Source organism: Eumetopias jubatus, unplaced genomic scaffold (genome assembly GCF_037043125.1).
Source record: "Eumetopias jubatus isolate StellerSeaLion01/CBP00866 unplaced genomic scaffold, mEumJub1_p1.0 scaffold_4, whole genome shotgun sequence".
NCBI classification, from domain to species: Eukaryota; Metazoa; Chordata; class Mammalia; order Carnivora; family Otariidae; genus Eumetopias; species Eumetopias jubatus.
In genome coordinates this window covers 155,680,385-155,702,183 of record NW_028274810.1, presented here as the reverse complement: position 1 = coordinate 155,702,183, position 21,799 = coordinate 155,680,385, and the positions used below count along the sequence as shown (strand labels likewise).

The following is a 21,799-nucleotide window of genomic DNA, read 5'->3' as shown; positions in this document are numbered from 1 at the left end:
CTTTTTTTTAAAGATTTATTTATTTTGAGAGAGTGAAAATGAGAGAGAGAGAGAGAGAGAGAGAACATGAGAGGGGGGAGAGTTAGAGGGAGAAGCAGGCTCCTCGCTGAGCAGGGAGCCTGAAGCAGGACTCGATCCCGGGACTCCAGGATCATGACCTGAGCCGAAGGCAGTTGCTTAACCAACTGAGCCACCCAGGCGCCCTGCATCTGAGCTCTCTTTAGGTGCTGCATTTTCTGCAATTTTTTTGAGTGTCACATATACTTCAGAGATGGCATGGCTACTAATGTTAAAATACATTTTAATAGTATTTTAAATGTGGGGCTCTTGGACTGAACGTCAAGTCTACTCTTGATTTTATTTGAGACAATTGCACATTAACTGCAATTGTATATATATATTTAAAGATTTTATTTATTGATTTGACAGAGAGAACCCACACAAGCAGGGAGAGTGGCAGGTAGAGGGAGAAGGAGAAGCAGGCTTCCAATGGAGAAGGGAACCTGATGTGTGGCTCCTCCCAGGACCCTGGGATCATGATCTGAATGGAAGGCGGACACTTAACTGCTTAACTGACTGAGCCACCCAGGCGCCCCGCAGTTGTATATTTTTATGTTTCAGCCTATTCTCCAGTATTCAAGGCTGATTATATTGTTGGTGGTTCACCCAGATGCCTCAGTTCTTTCAATTGCTCTTCATTTGGGTTGATGCTAACAATAAACTGCTATGAAATCTATCTATTAGACAGTGTGCAGGTTAAGAGAGAGGAAAGGAATCAGTCCCATTTACAATTAATCAGTAACTCCAATAGGAGAAGTTATTAAAAGTACTATTACAGCTAAAAAAAATTTTTAAAATTTGTCATGTATTTAATTATACTGGTTTTCTGTTACCCTGGTAGTTGTGAAATGGCAACATCACTTGCATACTTTCTTGATTGCAGGGATGACAGTAAGAAATTCTTTTATGTAAGATAATTATTCATTTTCATTCATTTATTCATACTCATTAATTTTTACATGGTATTGAAACCATGGTTTTGAAACATAGAGTACATTTAAAAAACATTTAAGACATTTAAGAACAGTTAAGAGCTTTCTGTAAGGCCGTACATATTAGAAGGGAAAGTTGATTCCCTTGTACATCCCCTATGTAATTAATTACATAACAGCATTTCACAATATCTTCATGCTATTGAAAAGAAATGAAACTTCCAGTTTGAATTAACCATATTGGCTATTATAAACAAATTCCTTACTGAGAGTATTGGTTTATAAATTACATCATATCCTCAAACCTCATTAGTTTTACCTTACAGATATTGAGCTTTGTAACAAGTTAAGAGGTATAGAGAGCAGTTACTAAAATAATGTCTTATAAGTAAGAGAGCAGGAGTATGGAACTGTTGACTTGTCTAGTGCTACTGCAGTACCCATGTTTTCTGGCTCAAATCATAATAACTTTTATTTAATCTTTAAAATAAATTTATTAGAACTAATGTGTCAGAATTGTGGTCTTTTTACTTGTTATCTAATTGCTCAACTGCCCACTTGAATTCTCCATGGAGTCATTAGTCATGTTTGATATTAACACATTAATGTGTTATTTGTTAGATAAAGATGATTTATTTCTCACTGAATTGCAGAAAATTGAATTGAGTAAGAACTGACCAGTACTGAACTCTGTACAAGGCACTTTGCAAAACATGTTGCAGTTGAAATAGGAGTAAAATATTGTTTCTGTCCACAAGAAGTTAACAATCTAATAGTGGAATAATGAAACACAAAAATAGTTATAATACAATGCTATAGAGAAGCAGGATGTGCTAAGGGAATTCAAAAGGAGTGACCACAATTAAATAAACGTAAAATTTGCACTTAATTCAAATTCAAGAAAGTGATTAAGAATTTGGAATATATGACGCTTAAAAAGAATAGTCATCCTCTTGTGGAGTTCATCAAAGTAGTGTAGATTATGAATATGCCAAATATGTGACAATTTTTTACAATGAAAATTAGTTGGAGATGAAAACAAATTGAAAGAGATTTTAATCACCATAGATCACCAATGGGGACAATTTGGCACCTAACCCCAGCTTTGTATTGTTACACAAAATTTGAGGCCACAAAAGTGTTGTTCTTGAAATGGGAGGTTGGAGTTCACCTATCCATATTGGGTAAACTTGGATAACTCCCAAATGTCTATTTCTGAGAGTTAGGAGGAACAAATAAAAGATGATAAAGTACTTGGGTGTAAATAATTCTGAGTGAAAAAAACCACAATTATATTGTTATTTGAGGACAGAAAAGTGCCATGTTATTTAAATAATTGCTTCCTTTTTGTTTTTTATTTTGTTTATATGGACAAGAAAGAAATAAAAGTAGAAAAAATTTGATAGATTTTTATATCATCATGCTACACGAATTGGAGGCTAGCATTCTGTATGGACAAGACAAAGAATACTCCGTACTTCTTTACTGACATTTTAATCAGAATTTAACTGTGAGCACTAACATTTTGTTGTGCTTGATAAAGATTCATGCATTGAATTCCACATTTTCACATTCATGGAAGTGTATCATGTAATTATTGAGAAACAAAAACTTCAGGCTTGCCTTTGCCTAACAGAACTTCATCTGTATACTTTGTCATAAAGGCTATGATTCAAAAAGGAAGCAAATTTTTAAAAAAAGAAATTTATAAATAGGACTTAAAATCAAAATGGTAATGGATTATTTGAACAATTTTGAAACTGTCAGTTACCTACCTGAAACTTTATAGAACTCCTGTAGTGTCTGTTTAACTCATTTGAATCCACCTGAAATGTTACATTTATATTTTATATTAATTTTACCCAATTTCCTCAATTATTTTCTCACTTGAATAAATATTTATAGTTATTTCTCTCTACTGGTTCCTTGTAACTTCAGCCAATAAATATGCTCTATCCTCTCATCTCTTTAAACAGAATAAAATCTTCCTTGTCATTTGTTTTCTTTTTGCTATTGATCTATTGTTTGTCATACTCAAGCTTCTTAAGATAGTTGCCTACATTGCTTTATTCTGCATCCTTCTCTCATATTTATTGCTCAGCCCATGACAATTTAGTGGCAGTTTGACCTTTGCTCACTTTTCTTATTCCATTAAGACTACCAATGTGACAGCCACCAACAACCTCCTCATGATCACACCCAAGGAATCCTTTATAGTACTTAGCATTTTTTATGGCATTCACCATGTTTTGAAATCACACGTATATTTCTTGACTCACTTATTTGAATTCAGTTTATTCCATTAAATGGTTATCTATCTTCAAATGGGATGTTGGAGTTCATCTATACATATTGGGTAACCTTGGATAACTCCCAAATGTCTGTCTATTTCTGAGAGTTAGGAGGACAGAGTTGACTCTGTTTAGCAACTGTGCATAGTTAGTGGTTAGAATATATTAGGAGCCCAATAAATACTTATTGAGTAGATGAATAGATAAAGGAATAAAGAGATGAATAAAACTTTTCGAAGCATTTGACATTTGGGGGGATATTTGTTCTTGAAACTTTTTCTTTCTTAGACTCTGAAATGCTGTTTTTGGTTTACTTCTTCAGTTCTAACTTTTTGGGGTCCTTTTTGATTCTAGGGTTAGCCAATTAAATGTCAACATTCCCCAGGACTCAGCTCTCTTCTCTTCCTCTTCATACTTGCTTCCTAGAAAATTTCATTCACTTATATGGTTTCAAATATCTACTGACATCTAATGTCACTTTCTGGAGCTGTTGAACTGGACAAGCAACTGCCTATTGTCTTCACTTAGCAATTTTTATCTCAAATTTAATCTACACCAAACCTGAATTCATCATCATTCTCCATTCCCCACTAGCCTAACCATCTTCCCACCCCACCCTTCCTCCTCTTGAGGAATCCTATGAGCATCCTTATCTATACTGGTCAGTGATCCTAGACCACTCATTCTCCCTCAGCCCTCATCCAACCAGCAACCAAGTCTACTGATTCTTCTTCCTACAATTTTATTATTATTTTTTTATTATTATGTTCAATTAGCTAGCATATAGTACAATTTCCTCATGTTCATTCTCTCCTTTTGGCATGGGTCTCTGCCTTAAGTCTTGTTCCCCTTGATCCATCCTATAATGGCAGCTAGATGATCATGCTAAATCAGATTACTTAACAATCACCATTTATGTGAAATCCTCTGACTCCACACGACTTAAAAAAAATACAAGCTCCCTTCCATGGTCTACAAAGGCTCTACTTTCTCTGTCTCACTCACCTCCTGCAGCATCCCACATCCACTTTATTCAGCATCAGAGTTTCTCACTTTCATGACTTTGCCTATGCTGTTTTCAGAGTTTCGAACATATGTTTTGTTCCTTTTTTTGTGGGGGTAGAGGTGTGCAGATAACTGAAATTCATTCATCAAGGTTTGGACCAGGTGTCCTCTCCTTCACATGGTTTTCCCTGTGCCTCATAATCTTTAGGACTTACCTCTGTCATGACTCCCATTACAAACCTCACCATTTTTCTTTTGTCTGTCTTTCATATGCTGAATTGCTTGGGTAAGGTCCATATCTTTGTCTAGTTTTTCCAGTTTCTAATGCAAGCAATATCTAACACATAGTAGGTGCCCAATAAATATGTGATAAGTGATGGATTAAGAGGCATTTGTTACCATTCAGACCTAAAAGAATTAATGCTAATATTGGATTTACATTCTTAAATTTTAAGTATAGGTAGGGAGGAACTGTCTTTGTGCTATTGGTGAGTTAGCCGAAGTATTATAACTTGGACACATGGAAGCAGTGTCTTCTAACAATTATCATCCAGACTATCCAAGTTCAGAGGTTTTAAACCACTGCCGACCTGTGTTAAATACTGGTTAGCCAACTCCCCAATTCCTGCTCCCCTCACCTGTTTTCGGCTATAATTTTTACCCAAACATATATACTAAATCTTATAGAAATATATTGGAAGATATATAAGACATGCTCATTTAATGATTTTACTGTGAAACTCAGTGGCTTACTGAGCCACAGGTAGACATAGATAGAAGTTTAACTTGAATCATGTACCAAGCTTGAGTAAAATCAGTCAGCTCCTTCAAAGCTTATCTGGGACTGACAGATACATTTCAAGTGCTACAAAGTTAAAATACCACTCTCTCCTCTAACCCTGGAAGAATGTTTTTAGCACTTTTATCCCTTTACTTTCAGGCTATGATCCTATGATTGAATAAATAAATGTAAATGAAACAAAAACTTTGATTAGATGAAAATGTGATATAGTGATTCTAAAATCTCTCTTCTTTGGAGCACTAAATAAATTTGGCATCATTAGTTTTATGACAACCAGCATGCTTAAAGGTAACAATTAGGCACTTATTTAAAAAAATGGTACCCTATTTAATTTTCTTTCTCTTTTTAAGCCTCATCATTTTGCAGGCAACCTTTCTTCAGGGGAGGCTTGCTTTAGAAAGGATATGCTGACTTCACCTAAATCCTTTTCCAAAAGTAAGTTTTTGAAGAAGCTCTACCCAGGTACAATTATATTTACCTCTTCTGATAAATAATTCATAGAAATTCCATAATTTCATATAGAACAGATGGATATAAAAATAATTATTCAAGGAAAGAAGATCCTTGAACGAAGATTGTCATTATTTCACTCCTTCAAACATTTCTTGAATGTACTCTCTGAGTTCCTAAGGTAGAGAGGGAAATGAATTGGATACTGTCCTTACACTCAAGAAACTTATTATCAGGTAAGAAAGAGAGCTACAGATGCAAATAGGAGACATTAGGGGAAGTTAAATGTGTGGATATTCATTCATTTGATTCATTCAACAACTTACTGTATGTCTTCTAGATTCCAGATTCTGGCCTAGGCGTACATATTGTCTTATTTAATCTTCACAATAGGTTTATGAGGTGGGTACTGTAATTCCCATCTTATGGATGAAAAGATAGTATTTAATGAAAAGGTGAATTTATTTTCTTCAAGTAATGCTATTAGTAAATTTCAGAGGTGGAATTTGACCCTGGTCTGTTTGTTTCTACTACATCTTAATTAGCCTCATTTTTATTTAACAATTAAATAACAGAAGTATGAATAAAGTGTACAGAGCATGGAGAAGGGAGTAGTTAATTTTCTTCAGGTCAGGTTATAAACAGTAACTGAGAAGACTAAGTGCCAAAAGTGGTTGACTATAACATTAGGTCTGATTGACATTGTCACTAGGTGGCACTGAGCATTTCCATGAATCGTTGTGATGGGTAGGTTTAGCAGTGTTGTGGGTATGATTCTCATAATATCTCAGTAATCCTCATTGTCATTTTCAGTTCTGTTTTCAGTTTCTGTTTTAAAGGAAATTACAGATAAGAGACTCTTTTATTGGTCTTTGATACAAAATTCTATTCTCTTTTTGTGTAACACCATCTCAGAAGAAGGATATTGCAAATAAATATTGTGCAAAACCCTCCTAATTTCCTCTATTGTGGCCTTTTGCACTTTTGTTACTTGTCTGTTTTCCAAGGCCTTGGGGGAATTAATATTTCCATCCTCCAGCCCTGAAATACCTGACAATTGTAATTATTTAATAAATGTTTGTTGAATGAATGAATGAACAATTTGGCAGTGTGCCAAAAGTAGCATAGATAGCTAAACGTAGTCAGATCTTCAGTTTGGGTACTTGACTTGCATGGTCTTCTTAACAAAATGTAATCAAGTTTCAAAGGCTAACACTACCTATTCCAAATTAAAGAAACCATTGAACTTCTTTTGAACAAACAAAGCAATTAGTTCCTGCTCTGTATTTGTAGTTTGTGATAATGCATTTTAAATAGAGCCTGTTGAGTTTTTTTATTGGTTATTTTTCTTGTTTTTAACACTCCATTGTGTGTAAAGCCCTCTTAGAAAATTGAAAATAAGTCTCCCCTTACTGATTTTGTCATTTTCCATTTGTCAAACATTGATTTTCTCCCCCCTTGTGCATCTAATGGAGGTTGAAATTAGTGTTCTTTTTTTGTGGGTTGTTTATTTCTTATTTGTATACCATCATCATCATTCATCAAGCTGCCAGTGAGCTCTCAGGATAGTGCTGGTGAGCTGACTAGCACTCTGAGGTCCACATAAGGAATATTTTGAATAAATTCTTGCTACAGCTATAGCTCTTGCCTTTAGAATTTCTTTCTAGGAAAGCTTTCAAATAATAAGATTTCTTCAGCAAATACATTTTTTTCTAAAAGAAAACAATAACCAAAACTACTCCTTTCAGCTTTTTGATAATTTAAGATTATCTGGAGATTCAAAAGAAAATATTTGGGAGATTAAGGAACCCACCTTTATTCTTCAAAAATATGTATGAACCCAAGGTGCCATGTATTCCCTCAGTCTGGTCTTCCTACTGTGACAGATCCATTGGAGGGTCTGTTCTGTGCAGTTCCCACTGAGATTGTGACGAGGATATTACAGTGGACATCAGTTGGAAAGGAAGCATCCTTCTAGTTAGTGGGGGAAGGGCTGAGGAGTAGAAGCTTTAAGGTTTGTGTATGTGCTTGTGAAAACATATTCTTCTGTTAGATTGACTGGGTTGCTTATGAAATTCTCTCAATACTGAGAATAAGTCTAGGAGAAAATAGTTTCTCCTAAGGGTAAGAATGGTAGTTTCTGAAGTAGACCAGGGCATTTGATGGTGAGAATTGGGATGTGATAAACCTGGATAGGGGAAGAGTGAATAGAAGAGAGGCCAGTAGATACCATACTAATTAAAAAAAAACCAAAAAACCACAGGGGTGTTTTATGTGCTTGTGATTGGCACCTGTCTGCAGGGTGTGTGGCTTCCTTCTTATGGTTTGGCTGTCTCAGTGAAAATCTTGATGGCTCATTGTTATAGCACTATCTAATAGCACATTTTGCAAGGGTGGAAATATTCTATGCTCTCTGATATGGTAGCCTCTACCCAAATGTGATCACTGGGCACTGGAAATATTGATAGTGTGGCTGAGAAACATGAACTTTTAATGTTATTTAATATTAATTAAAATTTAAATTTGGATACATCTTGCTAGTGGGGCCACTATATTGGACAGTGCCGTGAATCTACACTGATTAAAAGGGTCATGACAGCTTTTCTTTTCTTTTTAAGTTAGGTTTTCCCAAAGTGTCAAGACCTAAGACCTTGGACTTGTTTTCTGTACTATGTACAGGTCCTGTGCTCAGTGCTGACTATACAATGATAAATAAGGTACAAGTCTGTGTCCTAAAAATCTTATAGCCCAGTGCTTTCTCTCAATACCAGGTTGTCTCCTGAGGAAGTTGAATAGACTCTTATGAATGAGAGTCTGCCTTATTCTAAAAAAAATATTGAGGTGAATGGCAGATTGCAATATGGTGGAAAACAACTGCCTCATAGACTATTTGAGGTGTGATTACTAGAGAAATATTTATTAAATCATTTCTTTTTGCATACATAGTTTATATATATTTTTACATTATTTAGATAAAATATATATATGGTTTTGATATTTCAGACCTGGTTTTATCTTTCTATCTTCACATATTCTCAAATTCTGAAAAACTAACCAACATGAACCAACATGGTGTAGTTGGAATGAGCATGGGTGTTGGAATCAAGGTCTGGATTTGAATCCTGCCTTAGCTGCTGTCCAGCTTTGTGCCTTGAGCATCTCACCTACCCTCTCCAAGCCTCAGGTTCCTCTTCTGTATATGGGGTTCATAATAATATCTTTCTTATAGGGTGACTGAAAGGATTAAGCAAGGCATTGTAAAGAAATTAACTGAAATAATAATGATAGCTAACATTTAATATGCACTCATTAGGCACTCAACACAGTTCCAGGCATCAGTTCATTTAGTCTTTCCATCAACACTGTGAAGGTACTATTGTTATTACTATTTTTAAGATGAGGAAACTAAAGCACAGGGAGACGCATGGTCCCCTGCACATAGTGTGTGCTCAGTGGTTGCTGTTGTTGTTGTTGTTGTTACTAGTATTACTATACTGGTGGTTTCCAGAGGTTAAAGACTCATACAGGCAGAGATAGCTAGTCAGACCTTAAATAAACAGTGTTGCAAATCTATTTTTGTAGTCCAACCTGATATTTGTCAGTTTCCGCTTTTCCCCAGCCCCACTTACTATTATGTCTCCTCCTTTTATAAACTGGAGTCTGGGTTGGATTAACAGCATATCGCAAAGGTAGATGATATCACATATGAGGTCTGTAATAAACCAATAGTGTGCGTTGTCCGGTGTTTGATATGGAAAGACGAAGCGCAGTGGTATAAACCAGCAGTTCCAGTTATAAGCAATGGTGACAAGCAAGAGCCACAGGAGATAGAGTCGATCTAGAAAAATCCAAATGGCATGTAACAAGCGTTAACATAATTCTCTTGCTTAGTTTGGTAACGTTGGAGCTCTGTCCTCTGGAGATAAGCAAATTGCTATAAGAGGGTCTATTAAAATTCAGTGCAATTATGACTCTACAGTGGAAAGCACTGGGCTTTACAAGGGATGTTGAGTGATCTTATCAGCTCTTCTGACATTGGAGAGAGGCCTTCTCCTCTTGCCAAGAAGTGGCCATTCTGAGTCTGTCCCCACAGGTAACTGTGCTATATGGATCAAGGAAGAAGAGATCCAGGGAGGTCAGAGATGCCCTGTTTGGATAACTGCAACAGCAGGTCTTTTGTGCATCAGTAGTTAAGCTGCAGGATCACCCAGACAGGTTGACAAAAAGCCACATCTTGCCGAAAGAGTATAGCTGACCAGGAGAAGGCAGAGAATCAGCCCATTAAAGGCAATCCATGTCCTTTCACACATTGCTTTCTTCTGCCCAAGGGAGGCCATAGGAAGGGATTTGTTCAGTTAGAATAATTAACAATGTGAAGGCATGGAAGAAGACAGATAATTCATAATGACTTTTTGGGGGAAGGGTGTCAGTGTACATATCACTGAATGCTCTGGGGCTTTCTTTTCAAAAGTAATTACAGGCAGCATAGACTGGACTGCCTCTTATTTATTTTTATCTATCTATCTATCTATCTATCTATCTATCTATTATCAATCACTTATCTATTTTGATGATTATACATTTACTTTATTCCACATTATACTGGCATGCCCTTTAAAAACAGGCAGGAATATTTTACCTCTTGCCTTCACCAGAGAGGGTCAAACAATCCATTGCATATTTAATATAGTTTAAATTCTGCTTTCTAGATAGATTCAGAATGTGGGCTAGGGAGAAATGGAAGCCATCTGTGACTTTGGGTTCCAGGGGTTCTTGGTAATAGCTAGCCCTCCCACTGGGATAGTCAACCCTTTGATGGTACCTCTATATGAATCTATGCTTCTTGGAAGTCTAATTCGTTTTAGGTACTCTGTCAGAGGCATCTTCTGGAATTTAAAACACAGTATGTGATAGTAATGTTCTTCTTTTAGCTTAGCATTGCTTTCTTGTGTTGATGGTACAGCTGTGGGCTTTGCTTTATAGGGAAGAAAAAAAAAACACATTTTTAAGAGGTTAGGTTAGGTTAATGAGAAAAGCTTGGATTTCTTGAAGTCAGAACATTTCAGAATCTTCCCTTCTCAATATAGGTAGATAGAGCATATTATGACATTGAAAATAGTGACATTAATGACAATATCCAGGTAATGAAAACACTGAAATTTGGAAATAAACAGCAGATTTAAAGCTTCCTAGTAAATTATCCCAAAGGTGTTACAAATAGGATATTTTAATTAATTAATTTAAAGTAATCTCTAGGGGTGCCTGAGTGGCTCAGTCGGTTAAGCATCTGCCTTAGGCTCTGGTCATGATCCCAGGGTCCTGGGATTGAGCCCCACATCAGGCTCCCTGCTCAGTGGGGAGTCTGCTTCTCTCTCTCTCTCTACCTCTCCCCTGGCTTGTGTGTACTCTTTCTCCATCTGTCTCTCTCAAATAAAAAAAAAAATCTCTACACCCAAGGTGGGGCTCAAACAACCCCAAGATGCTCTACTGACTGAGCCAGCCAGGCACCCCACAAACAGGATATTTTTTTTCTTTAAATTTTTTATTGTTAAGTTAATTCCCATACATTACATCATTAGTTTATGATGTAGTGTTCCATGATTCATGGTTTGTGCATAACACCCAAGTGCTCCACGCAGAACGTGCCCTCTTTAATACCCATCACCAGGCTAACCCATCCCCCCACCCCCCTCCCCTCCAGAATCCTCAGTTTGTTTTTCAGAGTCCATCGTCTCTCATGGTTCATCTCCCCCTCCAATTTACCCCCTTCTTTCTTCCCCTCCTGCTATCTTCTTCTTCTTCTTTTTTTTCTTAACATATATTGCATTATTTGTTTCAGAGGTACAAATCTGTGATTCAACAGTCTTGCACAATTCACAGCCCTCACCATAGCACATACCCTCCCCAATGTCTATTACCCAGCCACCCCATCCCTCCCACCCCACCCTCACTCCAGCAACCCTCAGTTTGTTTCCTGAGATTAAGAATTACTCAGATCAGTGAGGTCATATGATACACATCTTTCTCTGATTGACTTATTTCACTCAGCATAACACCCTCCAGTTCCATCCACGTCATTGCAAATGGCAAGATTTCATTCTGTTTGATGGCTGCATAATATTCCATTGTATATATATACCACATCTTCTTTATCTATTCATCTATCAATGGACATCTTGGCTCTTTCCACAATTTGACTATTGTGAACATTGCTGCTATAAACATCAGGGTGCACATACCCCTTCGGGTCCCTACATTTATATCTTTGGGGTAAATACCCAGTAGTGCAATTGCTGGATTGTATGGTAGCTCTATTTTCAACTTTTTGAGGAACCTCAATACTGTTTTCCAGAGTGGTTGTACCAGCTTGCATTCCCACCAACAGTGTAGGAGGGTTCCCCTTTCTCTGCATCCCCGCCAACATCTGTTGCACAAACAGGATATTTTAAATACAAGCTTAATTCTTACAAATTCTGTAGCATGAATAAAGTCAGTCCTTTGATTTACATTGAAAAGAAACATTACAAATATACATCATGCCACAGGTTTCAGTTTCATGCTTCTTTAGTCTCACACATATCTTTCAAGTTATGGATAAAGCTCGAAATATTTTTTCAACTTATCTTTATCAAAATATAATGACTGATTTATTATAGCCTCTTCTTTTAAAAGGGAAACTACTATATAATACATAGTTTAATTTGAAAATCCAACTTATCTTATACAGAATTACAAGGCAACCCTCAGCTCTATCCTATATAATTAACAGTTTGATTTTTAACTGTTATTAAACAACCAAACTTTCTTCTATTTTTATCTATACATATATAAATATTTTTACAAAGATGTAATCATAATATATATCACTTTTGTGCTCTGCTTTATTGCACTTATTTAATTTTTCATAAACACATTTCTGTAGTTATTAGGGAGGCTGATAATTGCCCCACTCTACCATGTGATTAGTTTGTTGATGTTCTTTGCTATGTTGTGTCCTCAGGTAGTGTTCTTGTATTTTTATAATAAGTGCTTTGTATATCAGGGGTATTTTTTTTTAAGATTTTGTTTATTTGACAGAGAGAGAGAGAGAGCACACACATGCCCACAAGCAGGGGGAGCGGGAGAGGGAGAAGCTGACTCTCTGCTGAGCAGGGAGCCCAATGCAGGGTTTGATCCCAGGACCCCAGGATCATGACCTGAGCTGAAGGCATTCGATATTAATCAACTGAGCCACCCAGGTGCCCCTATCAGGGGTATTCTTAATTAATATTTACAATAAAACTTGCCATAGCAGATATTGCTGTTGCTTTGCTCGTATACCATGGGTCTAAAAGTCCTGTGCAGAGGGCTCCCTGTGTCTGTCCCCCTCAGCATTTTTTCTCAGATGGCTTGCTTAAAGTACTGGAAAGTTAGCAACATGCCCCAACAGTAACCCTTAACTAATGGAAAACAGGATTTGGTGGATTGATACCCTTGCCACTTCCTCCAAAATACATAAAGAACTTACACAACTCAACACCAAAAAAACAAACAATCCAATTAAAAAATAGGCAGAAGACTTGAATAGACAATTTTTCCAAAGAATGGTCAACAGACACATGAAAAGATGCTGTACATCACTCAGCATCAGGGAAATGCAAATCAAAACCACAATGAGATATCACTTCACACCAGTCAAAATGGCTAGTATCAAAAAGACAAGAAATAGCAAATGTCGGCAAGGATGTGGAGAAAAGGGTATTCTTGTACACTGTTGGTGGAAATGTTAATTGATGTAACCATTGTGGGAAAAAGTGGGGAGGTTTCTCAGGAGAATCCTTAAGTGTGATCCACACAGTTTGTTAGCTGGATCAAGTCTGATGGCCCACAGAAGAAGCCCTCTCATTAATACATCTTTATTGTCTTAACTCCTGTCTCCATCTCGTCAGCTCTCACCTTCCTGGATCACCCTCAATATAAACTATTTGCACCTAAATCATTGTCTCAGGGTCAGCTCTTGGGAGAACCCAAACTAAGACATTACATGTCCCCTCATAACTTCTTTTTTTCCAGTACTTTGAGATAACAATGCTTACCAGTTTGGGGGCTGGCTTCAGGTGAGGATATATCTCCTTCTGCCAACTTTTTCTTGTAGAGCATTGTTCTTTGATGCATCCTTTTCACCAAGTTGTGTAGTTGGGCATCAGCATACTCATTTATAACAGGGGCTCCAAGTGGTTTGCTTTTTGGATTAAATGAGGAAAAAAATGGTGATAGAGATGGATCCATGAAGTATATATAGGGAAAAGATTAAGTTTTTTCACCCTCCTTATAGACCGTACGCTATTAAATGCTCCTTTCTTTTAATTTTTAAAGATTTTATTGATTCATTTGAGACACAGAGATATATAGAGAGAGAGCACGAACAGGAGGAGAGGCAGAGGGAGAAGCAGGCTCCTTGCTGAGCCAGGAGCCAGACGTGGGGCTCGATCCCAGGACCCTGGGATCATGACCTGAGCCGATGGCAGACGCTTAACCATCTGAGCCACCCAGGCGCCCCTGACTGCTCCTTTCCAGTTATTTCATCCTTTTTCCCCCAGCTTCTCATATAGAGTAATCCTTGTCCATGTTTTCCCTCACCTACCTATATGCAGAAGCTATGAATGTATTTTTTCTTGAGGTAATTTTGTGACTGAATGACAAAAGGCAAATAGAGAAGAAGAAACATGTATTTTCATGAGACAAACAAATGAGGGTAGAAGAGAGAAGCAATGGATATACTTATGTAACTATGCTTCATTTGGGTGATATTTGATATTTCTTGTTCATATTACTAACTGTAATTTTAAAATAATTATTCCTCATAATTCCTCGATGAACCATATTTACATAAATATGTAAACATTTTATAAACTTTGGTAAAGAAAACTAGAAGGAAAGTCTTACTGAAACTCTATTATTGAGATGAGTGAGGCTTTTAAAATTTGTTTATGTATCTATGGAAGAATAAAAAACTAGCTGTTAGAATGACATTTGTTCCTGTTTTAATTTTTTTGATAAGAGTATAGAGAACACTCAATTAAAAAAAGAGCTGATGAAAAAATAGTATTAACACAGTAGTCCTCTTTTCTTGAAATTCAATCAGGGATATAAGCAAAAAAAAAATACATATTTGACAATTGTTCTTGTGTTTGGGGTTGCAGGAGCTTTTGCACTCCAGGGCAAATGCATCATAGTAATATTGGGATGGGTTAGAAGGAGGCCTTTTTTTTTTTTTTCTTGCAAAACAGGAGAAAAACCATTTGTGAAAGGGGAGATAGGAAAGAGAAACTTGTGGTCTGTAGATGTACTCAGGATATCAGTTTTAAGAAAGAGTACCTAAGTAAGATGTGGATCTTGAAATTGATTCTTTTAAAACTATCTGTGTTTATTAAGACTCTTGGAAAGTTTTCATGTACACTCAGTGATACATGTTCTCTAGTTTAAACTAGTTGCTTTAGTATAACACAAAGGGATGACTTCTTTTGATGAGGTAAAATGGATGGTCGCAGTCAGGGATGAGTTCACAGTGAAAGATGAATGGCACTTTGATAATGTAAAGGGAAAATATTCAAGGCAAAGGATACAGCTGGAGAAAAAGTGTATCAGTTGCTGCTCTGTGGAGTATAACAAAGGCTCAAACATTTTAACATAAATTCCCAAATCACCTATGAGGTCAGTTGAGACCAATGGGGAAGTAGAGCAAGATTCTAAGCAGAAGAGGGACATTATTAGCTATATTTAAAAAAAAATGGAAAAAAGAAAGAAGTTATTTAGTTGTGGTGTGGAGGAAGTCTGACTCGAAAGGAGAGAGCTGAGTTAAAATATATGGGTTAATATAACAGTGGAAATTTCAAGTTTGGTCAGTGAACTACATTGAATAGTGTTCTGCTAAAATTCATTTCCAACTGGAGCCTCAGATTGTGACCTTACTTGAAAATAAGGTCTTTACAAATGTAACTAAGTTAAGATGAAGTCATACTGCAGTTGGGTGGGCCCCTAATCTAACGACTGGTATCTTTTTTTTTAGATTTTATTTATTTATTTGATAGAGAGTGAGTGAGAGAGAGAGAGAGCACAACCTGGTGGGGGAGGGGCAGTAGGAGAGGGAGAAGCAGACGCTCTGCTGAGCAGGGAGCTCAATGCAGGGCTTGATCCCATGACCCTGGGATCATGACCTGAGCTGAAGGCACAGGCTTAACCAACTGTGCCACCAGGCACCCCTGATGGCTGGTATCTTTACAGGAAGGCCAAGCGAAGGCAGGGAGGAGACACACAGGGAGAACACCCTGTGGCAATGGAGGCAGAGATTGGGTTGATGCAACCACAAATCAAGAAACACCAAGAATTGCTGGCAATCAGCAGAAGCTAGGAGAAGGGTATGGAACAGATTCTCCCTCAGGCTTTCAGAAGGACCAAACTGGCAGGCACCTGGATTTTGGGCTTCTAGTTTATAGAACTGCGAGGGGATAAATTTCTGTTGTTTTAAGCCACTCAGTTTATAGTAATTTGTTGTGGCAGTCCCAGGAAGTTAGCAAAGTGGGTGACTGTGATGTTGCATAAGCAACTCAGATGGAGGCCTAAGTTGTAAAATAACTATAAATACATTCAGTTCAGTATATGTCTGCGAATGAAGAATCAAATTCTTTTAAAATACATTCTGTACAGCAGGCAGTTGAGAATTTGGGTTTGGAATTCAGCAGCGAGGGCTGAGCTGGATGGAGATGTTGAACGAAGGATCACCTTTCTAGAGGCGATGGTAGAAATTATACAGTGGATCAGATTACTGGTAAGAGCCTGCATAGAACAAGAAAAGATTGGGAGGTCAAACCTTGTAATTTGCTGACATTTAAGGAGTAGCATAAGATAAGGAACTGGGAAGTAGCAATTAGAGAGGTAGATCTGAAAGAGAAAAATGTCACAAAAATCAGGGAAGCTAAGAGTTTGGAAAGGGAGGTCAGTGGTGTCTCATGCTGCACACAAACTGCAAATTTTGTCATTTTTGTATTCACAAATATTTTGTAAAAGTGCACAGGCTCTGCCTTTGTTTATGAAGTGGTATTTTAGATTTCCATTCATTACTTCCCAAGCTCAGTTAAAAGTGGTATTTATTCCCTCTAGTAAAATCTTGAATAAACTTTGGCTTTTGTAAATTTACCAGATTCTTCTTAATGCTTAATTAAGTATTAAATCCATTTTTCAATGACTTAACTCTTTAGAAATTCCAGTTGATCAAAGTCCTTTAAAACCATTATTCATGTCTTGTTGGAAGATAGGGATTGGACAAAGAATATTATATTCCAATTTGGGAAGAAATGGGGGAGAGGAGCATGTTTTTTTTCTTTTGTTGTGTTTTCTCAATAATTAATGATAAATTCAGACAGTTGTTTTCAAAAGTTACATTTGAAGAAAAGAAACCTGCTTTGAATGACTGGACATTTTTATAGGAGTAAATTTCAGAATGAAAATACTTGAAATTAGTATAAAATTCTGATTATTACCAACGTATCTTGTGGTTGACCATAAAACGTACAAATTTTAAGCAAATTTGGGCTGGTATAGTTATAACTCAACCAAGTCTTACTTGGCTTTCTTCTCATATTCACCTCTAAATGCTGTAAAGATTTTGAGTTGTTTATCGCATTTCACTTGTGCATATGGTATTGTTTATACACATTAGTTTCTACATATGGAAATGTACATATGGATGTTATGATGCACAATTTCCTATCTTAAAATCTTGATCTGTCTAGAATATGCTAAAATGCATTTGTGACTCCAAAGTTTATTTCTAAATCCCTGCCAGCAGTCCACTCTCTAGATCTTTTCTTTTGTTAATCTCTAAGTGCTGGAGGTTGTGTCCAAGATATTTATTTTTATTGTTAGTGAATCACATTGTAATGGCCCATAAATGTAGTGGTGCCTAACTTTGTTAAAAGTTAACATTTTAAGACTAAAGTAACAAAAAAGTTATAAAAATATCACATAGGTTATACATTTATATCCATAAGACGCATATGTACACATGTATACATACACATCAACATACACACACACCAACATGCCTACTAGCAATCCTTCCCAAATCTTAACCCATTAGGAAAGAGAATGGGTACACATATCAATGTAAACATAAAATAATCATAATACTAATATGTTTCATGTTAATAAACATGTTAACTTCTCTAATGATTTCAGGTACTTTTTGAGAGTAAAGTGGGCAACAACTATGTTTTTATCATTTTTCCCATATAATAGCAGCCTGAAAGAGTCAAATGATGTGCTCACAAAATGTTCCTGAAAAATGGTGTCTTGGGAAAGTTCTAAGGCACATTTTGAATACCTCATTCATTTATTTAATAGATATTTATTGTGCACTTACTTTGCTTCAGGAAAGATAACATGTCCTATATTGACTTCAAAGATTCTTTAAAAAAATTTTTTTAAGTAATCTCTACACCCAATGTGGGGCTCAAACTCATGGCCTCGAAAGAGTCACATGCTTTACCAACTGAACCAATCAGGCACCCTGATTTTAAAGATTCTTTAGTTAAAGTCCTCTCTTTCATTCTACATATGCCCTTAGGTTTATTCTTACTTAGTGTCTTCTGAGTAAATTTCTGGGGTTTTTTAACTTAAAAACTGACTGATTAGAATGTACCATGGACTGAATTGTGTCCCCCCCCAAATTCATACATGGATGCCCTATCTCCCAATGTGACTGTACTTGGAGATAGGGTCTTTAGAAAGGTAACTAAAGTTAAATGGGGTCATAAGGATTAGGCCTTAATTCAACAGGATTGGTGTCCTTGGAAGAAGAGGGCTCTCTCTCTGTGCATGCATAGAAGAAAGGCATGTGAAGACACAGTGAGAAGGCAGCCATCCATAAGCCAGGAAAAGAGGTCTTACCAGAAATCATGACAGCACTGTGATCTCGATTTCAGGCCTACAGAATTGCGAGAAAATAAATTTTTATTTTTTAGGTCACCCAGTCTGTGGTATTTTGTTATGGCAGCCTGAGCAGACTATTTCAGAATGCATACATATCTAGAAAAAAAAGGGGTAATGTTATTCTAAGAAGCAGATGAAAAATTAAATCAAGATAATAGGCTGAATGCCATAAATGTCTAGAAATGACAAAAAAGATTTAAAACATCTACAGTACTGGAAAACAAACAGGAAAGTGCTAGCTAGAAAACAAGAAATTTGAGAAGTTTCTTAAAGACAGAAAGCACATGGGTTCAGATGTTAACTCATTTATTTCTCACAAATTACGATGTGCACAGCACTGCTGTTATTATTAATGAAGAAAACACTGCCCAAAACACTCACAGAAGATATTTGTTGCAAAGTGAGAGACATTCTGGAAGTGTTCTACCTTTTGGGGGTGGATTTAAGAGGTCAGAAGGGGCCACGGTCAATCACTGGGATGATGACACAAGGAACAACATTCAGAGTAGGGAAGTAGCTTGCTTTCTTTCATCCCTAACCTTCGCTGAGTGGATAGAAGCAGAAGCCACCGCCTCCAGGATGTAGCAGTGAGATGGGATTTGGGCTGGAAAAGCAGAGCTGTGTCCCAGGTGATGGCAAGAATAAGAAGTGGGGGACTCTATGTCCAGACAATGAGTGGGTGGTACAATTCTTGGCAATGTGTTCTTTCCCACAATCCCTGTAGAAAGAATATTGTAAATGGAATAGAATCTACAGCAATGGCTTACCCTATGGTGGACTGAGGTGAGGAGGTAGAATAAGAGGGGGTTGAATGGGAATGATTTTCTCCAGATGCAGGCAGTAAAGGGGGGGGGTATGGGCTGTAGCCAATTTAATAAAACCTATAAATGACTGAAAGTTGGTCTCTTTTTCATTATCACTATATGCTGATAATCCTGAACAATGTTGATAATAAAATACTTCTACTTCCAAGGTAGATGACTCCTATTGTTCTCTTTTTGTACACTATGGATCTATATAAGTTATGGGGAATTTCAAGTACAAAGATAATCACATAAGCCAAGAATTACCAAACAAGTGTGCAAAATCAACTTTATCAGAAGCACTAAAGTAAATAAACAGAAAAATTAATTCCCGAGGAAATGAGGAAAACAGACCATAATTAAAAATAGAGATAAGGGGTGTGCCTGGGTGGTTCAGTCAGTTAAGCTAAGCATCTGCCTTTGGCTCAGGTCATGATTTTTGGGTTCTGTATGTATTCCCTGCTCAGTGGGGAGCCTGCTTCTCCCTCTTCCTCTGCCTCTCCCCCTTGCTCGTGCATGTGTCTATGTGCACATGCACGCGTGCTCTCTCTCTCATTTAAAGAAATAAAATCTTTTAAAAAATAGAGATAAGAGAGGATATATATTTTAATAGATATTTAGTCGGAATAGGTTATTTTGAAAGAGAATCAATTAGGAACTTGGAGATAAAGAGTTCTAGAGGGGAGGGGGTGGGGGGATGGGTTAGCCTGGTGATGGGTATTAAGGAGGGCACATTCTGCATGGAGCACTGGGTGTTATACGCAAACAAGGAATCATGGAACACTACATCAAAAACGAATGTTGTAATGTATGGTGATTAACATAACATAATAATAATAAAAAAACAAAGAAAGATATTATAGAGAAACCCTTTTTCACAACTCAAGAAATAGGCAAGTCTTCAGATTAAAAAAGTCACCAAATACAAGTGAAATAAATAAGAGAAAACACAAACATCACATCATTATAAATCTCAGAACACTAAAATTAAAGAGAAAACTGTTGACATCTTCTAGAGTTGGAAAAAAATCCCATAAATAAAGAAGCATTAGATCGGCATCAGATTTCTCATTGGCACTACTGGATACTAGACGCTAATAAAGCAGCATCTCAAAATTTCTAAGGGAAAATGAATTTTCCTTGAACTCCATGCTGCCAAACCCTATACAAAATCAGCTTTTCGCTTTACTCTGGGAGACTTTACCTTCCAAGTATAGCTCTGTCTGGCTTAGCAAGCAACAAATTCAATTTTTGTGTCAGGTATTGCATGGTGGCCTCTTCCTTTGACATTAGGAATATAATTTAAAAGGTAAAATGTTTAAAAAGAGGAAGAAGATGAAGGAGTTGGGATTTTAGTTAGTAGAGGATGTAAAATCTGGCAAAATCTCTGTTGAGAAATTCAATTTAGGCCTTGAGGCTAAAGTAGATTATCAAATCTTTCCCTGAATCTAAGTTTGGGAACCACAGGCTGAAGAGAAATATGCTATTTTGTAGGTCAGATTGTGGGTCTACTTACCCACCTACCCACCTTGAGTGGAAATCTTCCCTGAGAAGTAATCCATGCCCAGATGGGTTTATTGCATAGAAGAGGAAAAACACCTAGAGAAAGGATGAGGGCCTGGTTTCTTGCCTTTAAGGCACAGGAATCCCAATCACTACTAAAACATAGCAGATCAATGTCTTGGGTTCTGACTAGATTAGCAATTTCTCCTGCTATGAGAAAATTAGGAATGAGAAAGTGGATAGCAAGAAGCCGATGTGACAAGGGGGGTGTGGAACTATTTCAACTCCCCCAAACAAATGTCAATTACCTTGAGGCAGGTTTGTCATTGCCTTGGCAGCAGTATGTGTGGCTGTGGCCTGGAGACAGAAGCAGAATCTCATGATTCAGAGCAGAGATTGGCTTCTTTTAAAGGGATGCCAGTGGAAATGTATGTAGAAAGCTCTTGGCAAGAAGGGGTTCCATTTGGATTAATTCAATAATTTAAATATGAAGAGAGGTAATTTGTAGAAAGAAGGAAACCAAGACTGTCTGAGTTGATGAAGGAAATCACAGGACATGCTCAGAGAAACCAGATATAGTAAGGAAATCAGACTAGGAAAGGGAGGAGAAGTCAGAGTGCTAATCATCAGCACATAGAGTTAGGTCACAATTCTGCACAGTCGGTACAAGACTCAGAATAGAAGTCTATACTCTGGTGGCCTGAATGTGACTGTGGTTAGCTCTTAGAGCCCTAGAGCACCAGCTCCCAGTCCCTGCCCATTTAGAAATTAGGAGGTTCAGTGTCTGACAGGACAAAATTCCTGGGTAGATTCTTCCTTAAGAGTGAGTGAGTCGTAAACGCTTAGAAGGAATACATTTCCTTGATTGGAAAATATTTGCAGAGTTTCTTTTCTCTGAAAGCAGAGAGAGACATCATTTATATTCCAAGTAGAGAATTAACAGTATCTAATACAGAAATAATGGCAAATGAATATTCAGTTTGA

At 37.0% G+C, this 21,799-nt stretch overlaps 1 protein-coding gene across 1 annotated transcript in view; it reads right to left on the bottom strand.

Annotated features, from left to right (window-relative positions):
* Positions 1-21,799, bottom strand: part of CNGB3 (cyclic nucleotide gated channel subunit beta 3) — a 137,499-nt gene that overhangs the window by 64,835 nt on the left and 50,865 nt on the right. Inside the window, exons 4-7 of the mRNA XM_028108924.2 lie at positions 13,616-13,770; positions 10,363-10,515; positions 9,170-9,378; positions 2,768-2,818 (exon numbers count right to left, since the gene is read on the bottom strand). Coding sequence (XP_027964725.2) covers positions 2,768-2,818; positions 9,170-9,378; positions 10,363-10,515; positions 13,616-13,770 — 568 coding nt within the window. The remainder of the gene's footprint in view (positions 1-2,767; positions 2,819-9,169; positions 9,379-10,362; positions 10,516-13,615; positions 13,771-21,799) is intronic.